We start from the raw sequence: 11,954 nt of genomic DNA, 5'->3' as shown, positions 1-11,954 counted from the left end.
TAGATGTGGAAACTTTCCAAGGCTGGGTCTGCAGCAGAAAGCCATATATGTTGTTCTCTCCTCCTAAAGGAAGTTACTAGATGAAGGTTTCCTACCTGTTCCTCTTAATTTAGTGCTAGACAAGTATTTGGGGGCCTGAATTCAGCATTTGTCTTAAACAACAGTGTGAGGGGACCAGGTGCTCCCTTGGCACTATTTGTTGCGCTGCTATCAAAAGTGCAAGTTCTAGTTGGTGAGCGAACTCCACTACCTGCAGTAAGCAAAGCACAGCTGAAGCCAAGAAAGGCCTGTGAAGCCAGTCACTCCGTTTGGAGAAGCATTGGCACAGAACAAGTCGCTAACCTGAGGTGGTTTGAAGTGACACCCTAAAAGGCAATTTCCTGAGACAAGCACAGACCCTCTAGGAGGCAGTTCAGCACTGCCTTCTCCCCACGGGTGGGAATGGATCGATACACAGTGACTGCTTACACTAGAGCCTCTGCCTCATTTTAATCCTCCCTCAGGAGTTGCCCAGTGTGCACTGGAACAAACTATTGCTTTGCTCTCACAGGCTGAGCCAGGAGACAGCTGCTTTCCAGTACAGCAGTGCTAGGCAGAAGGCTATTGTGGAAAGAGAGGTTCCCTTAAAGAGTAAAAAATAGCAGGTAAGCAGACATCAAGCAAGATACTGCTAGCCAAGGTAGACTCCTGAATGCACGCTGCAAATAAGTATTTGATTGCCCTTTTAGTCTGTACTCTTAAAAAGCCAATGGAAGTGCAGTTTAGGTGACTGAAAAAATCCAAAGGTTAGAAGTTTCATTCAAACTGATTTATAATGAAACCCATAAGCACCCTATTAAAACTGTCTTGCCATCTATAATTCAGCAAATCTAAATCCGTGTATTTGGTGCTGCTATCCAGAAAGCATTTATCCTCATTTACCCAGATTAAGTGCAACTTCTTGAAAATGAAACTGCCACAGCATAGTAAAATACACAGAATATTCAACAATATTCATTATTGTAACAATATGCTAATTAAGAATCCACTCTCAGATTAAAAATTCTCCCCTTGTCCAATCTGTAGGCATACCAATAGCAGTTCTTCAAAGTAAAAAGCCATCCCTTCGCACCACTCACCAAGTGCAAAAATGTGAAGGTTTTACTGAATAATAAATTCCCTTAGAACCACTAATGTAGTTAATTATGAAATCAACATTAAAAAAAATTACCAAGATGCAACTTGTTGCAGGCTTTGCCTGTGTCTTCAGTCTTTGTTGAAGGCTGTCTCTTGCCTTGTAAAAGTTTCAAAAACTTACTGTTCAGCTGAAGTGAAGACCCAGCTGCACAGAYGCTGTAGTATCCAGTTGAAAACTTGTACTGCAATTACCTCATAGATCAGATTTTTAAAACACATTTTGTATTTTATTTCAAGTAAAAAGGAAAAGCAAAAATATTTTTTCTTGATGAATTTTAATTCTTTTTATTACTTAAGAGTTTAATCTTCAAATTTTATAGATCTAGATGTGTATTTGTCTATGTACACTTTTTTGTTGGCAGCAGGTTGGAATCCAAGACCAATTCTTCTGTGTTGCTTCAAGTCCATTGCTTTATCAAATTCCATTTTCAGGGCCTGCTGTAACTTTTCCTCCCCTTCCCTGTTCAGAGCCATGTTCGGTTTGTTTGTAGTCGCTGAGAGATCTTGGATAGACACTGAGCCCTTTTTAAAACCTCCCATTAGTCTGAGAAACTTCATTCCTTGGTCAGGACTTTGAAAAGCAGCTGTACTCCACTGGCCGAACTTTGCATCCTGTGAAATAAAACAAAATTAAATGACACCAAGGCTAAGGAGCACGTGTGTGGCTGTGTAGCCTGAGAACAGAACCAGCTACCAAAACTGATGCAGGACTGACAGGGCTCGGAAAGAGTCAGTCCACTTGCAGTACTTACTAAGGTATGTGATAAAAGGATGACATAATCCTGCACGAATGCATCTACATTAGCATTTAGTTCATTTAGCCTGGAGACAGGATTTAACGCACATTCAGAATCTCCTTTCCCTCTGCAGAAATGTGACTTTTCTGCTCTCTGGATAGTATTTAGCTCAAAGAGCAAAATCTTGCCCAATCAAGCTCTTACTCTAAGACAATTTTCAGATTTAATCATCTGTCTCTTTCACTCTGTCACTTCTTAGCACTACCTTTTCATTTTCCTGCTGTCTAGTTACATGTTGTCTTCAGCAATGCATTCTATCTGGTTCATATGCTTTAAGTAGCAATTACTCATTCCACTAATTACCAATTGTATTACAAGGGTGTAAAACTGAGGACACATCCTTAACCAAAAGGATTAAACATAATACTTTTAACCCTTTTGGTCCCTCTCAGTTTGCCATTTGTTCTCTCTGCTCTTCACTGGTTTCTCTGGACCAGTCCTCTCCTTCAGGATTTTTCTTTTGTCTGCACATATTGGCTCCTCTCTGAGAATACAAGTAATAGCTCAAGTAAAATCATAATTCAACCATTTCTGTTTGTGGATAATCCAGAGTATATCATATGATTTAAGAAGTTTATAAACTTTTGACTTACCTAAGAACATGCTTCATTAGCTGAGGATCTTATTTGATTCCTAGGCTAGGAGATAGGTAGTCATTTCTAACTGTTTTTGGCAGGCCTGCTATGCCTCTATTTTTTCTTTAAAATTGGAGATAACAATAATGGAAGAACGTCTGATCGTTAATTAAACAGACTGAGCTGGCTACATCAAAGGAAAAAAGTGAATTTTATGTTGTGTTCATGTGAGCCTGAAAGCATTCCAACTGAACAGTTGTAGCTTGCATGAAACAGTCATTCCCCCCTAGACAGCCAACATGACACACAGTATGCTACACAATATTGGAGGCAAGCTGTAGCAGGTTTTCTAAGTTACAAAAATGCAAGGCTAGACTATCCTTCAATATCACAGTCTAGAATACTTACTATTGAAAGAGTCTTCCATAATAATTTAATATTTCTACCTTTAAAGACAAGCTGCTTTAAAAGCCTAGGTCTCTTATGCAGACATGCGTGTACACACCCATTTGTTCTCTGCTTGGAATGGGAGACACACCAGCACAAGTGCAGAAATAACTGCAGCTTTTCAAACGCTATGTTGTTTTATAAGTGAATTGCTGGCAATCACTGCGCAGAGCCTTTGCTGCAGCATTTTCAGCTTGCTCTTTGTGAAGCTCATGAATTAGTTTTCATAGCTTCTATTCTTCAGGGCATCAATAACCAGTAACAGTTCTGCATCAAAGAACTGGGATTCCCTGCCAAAGATATCATTTTTCTCAATGACTTCAGAGCTGGTTAGACAGTTGCAGTTCCAGAGCTCTTGCATAGTCTGCCTCCCACTACACAAATTTACATGAGTTGTTTCTGGCATTTGTCTGAGGTGTATTTCTACTTTCTAAGCATACAGTCAGTGAACAGTTTTAAAGACAACTAGGAGTCCTGAATTATTTGTAAAGCTTTCTCTCCTCTTGAATCTCCTTACTCTGCAAAGGCTACTGCAGCAGTTACTGATACGTTACTGTAAACGTGTCAGGATATGGGCTGAGTATGATGCAAATACAAAAAACAAAGCAGCATCTTTCAAAGAAGGGAGAGGAGATGTAGAAACTTAAGACTGACTGTAGGTATCACATGCATGCACTGTAAGTTGTCATCCTTTCCAGTTGCATCCCCACTGCTGAATGTCTGCAAATTCTTTCAGATGATAATACAGATAAAATTCAGTGACAGCTATATCCATGGTCTAGCATTATTTGTATTTCACAATAAGCAGAAAAATGCTTTTGCAGCAATTCATCTTGGCTAGCCAGAAGCTCAACAGCAGCCAGAAAAAATGTCGCTTTTCAGGACCGATGATGAGATTTAGAGCTCTGCACAATTTCAACTGCTGTTGTAGTTCACTGGTCTGCTCCCAGACTCTCTTCAGATTGCACTGATTTGTTCTATAGCATGACCTTAAATTTACAATCAGAAAGAAGACTGATGAGCCAAGCCATGTACATGATCCACATACAGAAGAGTACAGTGCATTTTCAGGAAGTAGCTCTGGACACAGTATTTTTGTCAGATCAACGTCTCCATACATACATACCGGTTCCACTTTGGTGCTGAAAACCTTAGTTTTGCCAGATTCTCTATCGATTTCTTCTTGCAGAGCTTGCCGTCTCACCTAGCATGCAGAAAAAACAGCAAAAGTGTTTGTCTTCTATGCATTAATTGACAATTTAATTCACAGTGAAAACGTGAGGGAAGAATATGATGATTGGATAGCTTCTGTATTTTAGAAAGGTAATTAGAAAGTTGTGTTTTATCCTTTTACATGCTCAATTCCAGAACTACACTTTTTGTAGTGGTATTTTAAGTGAACGTTTTGTTATACCAAGTATGTTTAATCCTCTAACTGCACGTAGTAGCTACCCTGAAACTGCCAACAGTGATGAGAGGCAAACAAAGGTGTATTTAACCAAATCATCCAGTTCAAGCCTTCTGACATTCACTGGACTATACATTTTGGACTTAGCCAATTGGAAGGTACAGTACCTTTTAAACAGAGCTCTACCCAAAAAAAAGCAATTTTGGCACAGACTAACAGTAAAGCACAACTTTTTTTTTTGGTTACAAATTCTATGCATACCTTAGATGCTGAATTGTTTTAAAATTTACAGAATTAAGACAAAGCATACCTTGTCTATATTAATTTCATCACAGTTTCCTTTTTTTTCCTGTACAATAGTTACATCATCCACATGTTCCTGTAAAACAGGAAAAACCTGTATAAATATTATTATCCATTCTGTCTGTTAGAGTTTGCATAGCTATGTCCGCAAGCATAAGAACACTGAGCAATATGGTAGTAATACTTTTGGGCAAGAAGAAACAGTCAAATCTAAGCTGGAAATGCCAGCTAAACCTATGCATTTCTAGGCAGAGATTTTTCTCCAAGAGGGCTAAATATCCACTGAAGGTTTGCAGAAATCTGGTAGAAATCTGGGGAAGTGTCATATTTTTTTAATAAAAAGCCTAAGGGACTTTTAAAATCTGTATGTTTAAAGGACCTGCCAATATCATCAGAACACACAGTCAACTGCAGGCAAGGTCACTTCAAATTAAACAGTTCTGTAAGTTAAATTTACACGCAAAATCAGCAGCAAAAGTACAAAATAAAATCTGTAATAAGATAACGCCCCCTCTGAATACACAGAACCAGCTTGATGAAGTATATGGGTGCTTCCGCTTCTACTACAAGCACAGCAATCAAAGGCAACTGCATTGTGCTCAGGACTGCACAAATGCAGAGTAGAAGATGGTCCCCAAGGAGCTTCCAGTGTGGAAAGATAAAGAGGAAAGGGAGCGTTGTGACACAACCAGTGTCCCCTGCAACGGCAGCAAACAGTGTGCAAGCAGCACARTTGAGAGGGAGGCACAGGAAGATGATGTTAGAGCAGGTAAGGCAGGAATAGAAGGGGCAGGGTGGCAGGAGGTAAATCACTAGCAGAGTCTCAGAGGAGCCCATTACTGGTAACGTCCATAAAATGCTGCACTTCGGCGGCTTTCACTCCCACTGGCTGGAGTTTCTAACTCATTGCTCTCAAACCTTCTTTTCCAAATCTGTAATAAGGGTAACATTTTTGGGCACCCAGTATAACAACATAAGTAATAAGTCCACCATAGTGGTAAATTAAAGCCATAAGCTTTCAACTAGCCTGGAAAAGGTGGTCAAAAGGAAGATGTATTGATGCAGCTAGCACAGTAACCCAAGCGTAAGATAGCCAAGGAACATTAAGACAACGAAAAGATTTGTTATATACTTCTGTCAGCAAAAGCTGCTTTTATTTTTTCAAAGATTTACAGTTTTCTTTAAGCAAAGCCATTAGCAATATAACTCATTTTCCAAAGCTACCTTCTGTTCATTGATTTTACATACACACAAGTACATCCACTATCAAAAATTAGGAAAAAAATATCCATCTACAATAAGGAAAGCTCATTCTCTTAACTGGGAGGAAAAAAAAARAAGAAGAAGAAGAAAGATTTASTTCTAGATGACCTGGTACTGTCTTTTCAGATCTCTTAAAACAAGTGGAAAAACTATGTTGACAGGATTCTGCAAACAGCTGCAATAGGGGTGTTTTTTTTTTGTTTNTTTTGTTTGGTTTTTTTTTTTTTTTTTAAAGCTTGAAGGGTAGGTAGTAGGCAAGCAAAGAAGATGTGTGCCCCCCCATCCTTGCTAATTCACAGCATGTTACTGGCTTACTGAAGATTATTAAACACCAAGAATTAGCAGGATCAAACCTTTCTGGGGATGAGCCAACCTCATCTTCCCCCTGAGCTTCAGAGAACATTAACACATTGTAGGATTATGCTATCTGCAAACAATTTCAAAGAAGTAAACTAAGTTCCGTAGCACAGGAGATATGTTTGCTGTATTTGTCAGTTGAGTCTCACTGGACTCTATGCCAGTAAGAAATTCTCTTAAATATGAGGCTCTCCAGACTTTGTGATAGCATCTTTGCTATGAAACAAAGCATGCATTCTTACAAGGGGAAAGAACACTGCATTTGTGGGCTTTCTGTCCTTGCAAGAGTCGCCACCTAAACACAATGCTTGCCATTAAGAAGATTTCTTCATTCTCATAGCTATTTCCTTTTAAATCGTACAGAAAAATGTGAGAAGTTCAAGACCCTAGTCTGTTCCCACAGGCATCAGTGGCAGTATTCACTGGAGTGAAACAGGACTGAGGCTTGCACGCCCACAGCTGGCAAATATTCCCTCCCACGTGTGCTCTACACTGCTGGCCAGATGAATACTTATGCAGGCTACTGGTACTGTGCTAAAGGTGATGTAGTAAGACCATCAAAATGAGAGAATACTAGCAATGGCTCAACTAATGATTAGGAAGACATTTTTTGAAACTGTCRGCTGTATTTTCACATCTTAATGAACCAACTAGAATCCCCCATACAAACCAGGGTTTACTGCGTAGTGACTGCAGTTAGATTACTTTTCTTACATAACAAATTCATTGTCAGTGCAATCAGTTCTCAGGTACTTTTCCCACAAATTTCTACACATTACCATACAACAATCTCAGAGGTATTACACTGCATGTTTTGTATTAGCTATTTTTTTGCATTCTCCAGATTATTTCAACCTCCTCCTTAATCTGCTGAGTAATGACATTCAACAGGACAAATGTGAATCTTTGATATCAAGTGAATATCACTCCACTTGTCTATAGAAACCCGCTACTTTGCTTGCTGCAGAAACCCCAGAGAGGATTTTTCAAGGAATGCAGCAATATTTATGACACATGTAGACTGGAAAATATGTCAGGATTGTGACACAATTAAAAGCAAGACTGACATTATCAGCAATTTATTCTAGTAATGTCATCTGGCCTAGCAAGAACTAGCTTTCTTCAGAACTGATTACCTAGACTTCAAATCTTGAGAATTTCTCTGAATTTTTGTTATTTATGTATAGAGCATATTCAGCTGAATATGCTCTATACATAAATAACATAAAAAAAAACATGCAGCACCCTTCCCCTTCTCAGTTGTTTGCACAGCACTTGCTGTGTTTTCCATCATAATAGGTCACCAGCATCATGCAATTTTCCTTGTCATTCTAAGGCTTATCTTGCCTCCACACGAGAGCAGCTGCATGAATCCAAATAATGTCAAACAGTCTCAACAAGGCAATGTCAATTTAATTATAAATTATACCCGAGCAATAAAACCACCTTATCCTTTGAAAGGTCAGAAGGAAAAACCTAAGTAAAGAAGCCCAAGCATCTGCTTACCCAATGATAAGCATACATGCTGCCAACACAAACCTTCTTGGAAAAAAAAGCCCATTTCTATGTCTCCATGCAAGATGAAAAACCTGTTTATATACTCAAATCTATATTTAATCATTAATACTAGACTCTAAAAAGTTTATACATTTGTGAAGAACATGAAGAAACCACATAAGTGAGTGGACAACAAAGCAGAACACACACTATGAAGTGCTAACAGACTTAGCAAACATTTCTAAGCCTCAGAAATAAGTTAAACGCTGAACCATGTCCAGTGAACCTGGCTTTCAGCTGGAATCTAATACACTGATTTAGGAGGGCAAGGAGGAGAAGGATAGGATTCGTTAAGCTCTCCACATATCTGGTAGACTGGCTGGTAACCTGCACACCAGCATCTTCTCCAGGAAGGATGGAGGTTTTACCTTTTTACACTGTGGAGCTCTGAGCAAGCGGGTGCAAAATTGAGTAGTGAGGCAGCAACTACTGCTGCCCGCTCTGTCTCTAGCTTACAAAAATCTCCAGTGATGGTTTATCATCTAGTGCCATTTCAACATAGCAAGCATTCATAGTTCTCTATCAACATGAACTGGGGCTCAGCTTCTCATTACCTATGCAAATAAAGACAGGCTCCTAATGACTTGCAACAACTTTTTTAAGAAAGGTGTTTGAGCACCTAAAGTCAGGAATAGATGCCCACTGAGTTTCTGTGTCTCACAGCTTAATTCTCAATGACATCAACATAGGTGAGGCATGTAGGTGCTAACTTCAGACACTTAGCTTTAAAATGTGACACTATCAGAGAAGAAGAAAGAGAAAGTTTTTAAAAAAACACACATCTTAATAGTCTATTTTTCAAAAAAAATGGAAAGAAGAAATCCCTGTATTTCAAATTTTTCATTTTTTTAAATACTTCAAACAAGCTTTTCTGTCTTCCTTGTTATCACACCAATTCCTCTCTGTGTATGTTTCACCACATAAGACTCTTGGATGGCATTTCCTTTAACGGTCAATCAGTCTGGATGTTCCAGTTACTTTGTTTTAGTTACACAGTTCTCAAATGTAGTTATTTGTCTTGCATGCATTTTTTTTCATTAAAAATTGTGCTTGAGTTTTCATTTAGGATGTTCTCTAATATTTTTTTAATCAGAATTTATACACCAATGTTTTAGGTCTAGTCAATACTTAGAATTTTCTCTAAAGTTAAGACAGGATGTTTTGGCTAAACTTCCCTCCTGTTTCTAACACTATACAGTTCCAGCATCAGCAAAACCTTCAGGGGAAGAGTCTGACATACGCAGTTAGATGTACTCATGATATCAATATTCTCTTAGGTGCTCAGAGTAGATGACATGGTATTAAAATCCTAGCCTACCACTCACTTTGATAAAAGCAACTGTAGGGGAGACAGGAGAGAATGTATATGACTGTAGATACCAGTTTTAATTTTGTGCCCATTCCTGCTAGTACCTGTAATACATGATTTATGCATTTTATGTTTTTGCAATTCAAACACTAGATGACTGCAGCAGTACGCATTAAAAAACCCTGTTCTGTCTTTCATCATTGCTGTAAGTGGAAATCAGTGGACTGATCCTGCGTGCTGTTTCTCACACTCCAGAGGCGGCCTACCACTCTGCTGACCTAAACACAACCTAAGGGTCTGAGCAGGCAGAACAGTTCACAAAATAGGAAACTGTCCACATAAAAATCTTTCAATTCTTTAGCAAAGGGTAAAAAAATAGCCTCTTAGTTTTTACTTACCAATACCTCATTTTCCATGTTTTCTCTTTTGATCTTTTTCTTTTTTATATTTGCTTGTGAGCCTGGTTCTTCAGCAGAATCCTGTTGTAATTTTTTTCTTTTTTTAGTTTTTTTGTCAGAGAATAGATGGCTATAATTAGATAACACCCTTTCTACAACATCCCCTGTGACACATTCAGCTAGCTTGGTTCCACTTTCCTCGTTCTTTTCATTGTTTTCTGGTAGCATAATTTTTTTGCTTTTAGATGTGCTGTCATCGCTCATAGCAAATATTGAATCAGATGTTTTTTCCTCTTCTTTTTGAATCTTCTTTTTCTTTTTCTTCTTGGTTACATCATTATTGTCCTTGATATTCTTCCTGCATTTTTTTCCAGAAAGCTCCTCCTCTTCAGACTCAGCTTCTTGTTGTGTAGGAACACACTCATCAGGAACTCTATGACAGTAGTCCTGATTATCTTCACAAATTGAAGAGGAAACATCTTTGCTTCTCTTCTTTTTCTTTTTCTTCATTGTTTCTCTAAAACTCTCAGAGTTCTCAATGTTATCCTCTTCCTCTTTACTCATGAATGTAAATTCCTGGGAATTCCTTTCTTTTCTGAAGTCATTTATTGCAATGTGGCTATCGTGAACTCCATGGATATTGTCCTGATTACATGTCAGTGGTAAAAAGGAAGCAGGCTTATCTTTTTTATTCTTTTTCTTCTTCTTTTTCCTCACATAACTCTCCCCATCATTCTGGACAGTATCTGTTCCATGTTTTTTGCCATTAACATCTTCTTGTGACATGTCTTTGTGTTTTTTTTTAAGATCTTTTTTTGATTGTTTTTGTTCACAGTCCTGGTAGTCCTCTAATGCTAAAGAAAAAATGCCTTTCTTTCTTTTTTTGTTAGTTACCTCACCATCCCATTCCAAATCCAAAGCAATGTTCTTTCTGCTTTTCTTGAAAGCAAATTCAGTTTCTTGAGTACCATCTGAATGATGATTTGAAAAGCCTACGTCACAACTCTGATTATTCTCCAACGATAAGAAGGAATGATGTTGGTCCCTTTTTTTCTTCTTTTTGGTGGTTTTAATTTGTTCCCCTAGTTCTTCTTGTGTTTCTAAATCCAGATGGCTTTCTACATTCACTAAGCTTTCGGAATATGCTTCTTCCTGTAATTCAGTGCAAACTTTCTTTTTTTTGGTTTTCTTCTTCTTTGATGTTAATTGGTCTAAGCATTCATCCTCTTTTAAATTTTTCTTTTTCTTTCCTTTTGTTTTTGCCTTTGTCTCAGACCAGTCATCATCCTTAATTTTAATGACACTTTGATCATCTCTCTCAATTTTAATGATAGTCTGGCTGCCACTACTTTTCACCTTTTTCTTTTTCTGTGCAGTTTCCTCATGAACTTCTTTTTTCTTTTTCTTTATTATCATTCTGAGAAAGGCAATAAAGATATTAGTGCACAGCTTTGAAAAGAGGAAAGAAATCCTAGTCTATTTGATGTTCCTTCATTCTGAAACCTTTCCATACCTCTGATTGTCCCTAGCAGTTTTTTTCCAATTTCACAACATGCTTTCTCTGATGGAGGTAATCACAACTGTATGTAGCACTGAAAATACAACTGACTGCAGTGGGATGTAAGTGATGATTTTTTGTCTTGCTCTTTATTGCTGCCTCAGTAATTCCTAACTATTTGTATTTTTGACAGGAGGAAAGCATGACATTTTCACAGAACTAATATCTTTCCTAAATGACAATGACATACATGTATAAATACATCAATTGATATCTAATTGATATCTACAGTTAAGGTGGTCTTTTTCCATGTACGAATCACTCCGTATTTACTTACGGTGTACTTCCATCATTTTATCACCCGGACACTTGGCATTACAAGAAGCTTTGTTATTGCCTTTACTTTGTTTCTCTTTGCTATTTCATGTCCTTGCTATCCATTTCCTTTTTCAGAACATTTATGCTATGGGCCGGTTACAACACACACAACCCTCTGGAAATCCTCTGCTAACGCTCCCCCTCCCTGAACTTATTCCTACCGTGTCCTATCTTCTAACCACAGTTAACCCACGGGGGGGTCTTTCAGCTGCCTCTTTTAAGGCACCCCGGTGAAACCGGCCCACGCGTGCTGCAGCACGCCCCTGTGCCTTGCCCGCGCTTCGATACAGAATCAGCCGGTGTGCGTGAAGCAGCCGTGAGCTAACGGTGCCCCTGGCACGGCACGGCACGGCACGGCACGCAGGCCGCTTCCCAGCGCCTTCCCTGCGGCCGAGGCGGATTCCTGCGCCCGCCAAAGGAGCCAGAGCCGCCGCCGGGAGCCCGCTGCGGCGCTGGGGCAGCGCCCGGGCCCGGGCCCCGCTCCGGGA

At 39.0% G+C, this 11,954-nt stretch overlaps 1 protein-coding gene across 2 annotated transcripts; it reads right to left on the bottom strand.

The window, feature by feature from the left end:
• Positions 1-793: 793 nt before the first annotated feature.
• On the bottom strand, positions 794-11,353 carry KNOP1 (lysine rich nucleolar protein 1). 2 transcript variants are annotated; one of them, XM_085302372.1, is made up of 4 exons: positions 9,591-11,352; positions 4,714-4,782; positions 4,122-4,199; positions 794-1,788 (listed from the first exon to the last, which is right to left on the bottom strand). In XM_085302372.1, the coding sequence occupies exons 1-4, from the start codon at positions 11,004-11,006 to the stop codon at positions 1,477-1,479; spliced, it is 1,875 nt and encodes a 624-aa protein (XP_085158498.1). In that variant the 5' UTR covers positions 11,007-11,352; the 3' UTR covers positions 794-1,476. The 2 variants fall into 2 exon arrangements, with proteins under 2 accessions (XP_085158498.1, XP_085158508.1); XM_085302382.1 differs by lacking the exon at positions 4,714-4,782 and having other exon boundaries at positions 9,591-11,353.
• Between the last annotated feature and the right edge of the window lie 601 nt (positions 11,354-11,954).

Source organism: Rhea americana, unplaced genomic scaffold (assembly GCF_003343005.1).
Source record: "Rhea americana isolate MKP2758 unplaced genomic scaffold, rheAme1 scaffold_10, whole genome shotgun sequence".
Classification (NCBI taxonomy): domain Eukaryota; kingdom Metazoa; phylum Chordata; class Aves; order Rheiformes; family Rheidae; genus Rhea; species Rhea americana.
This window is presented reverse-complemented; position numbering and strand designations above follow the sequence as displayed.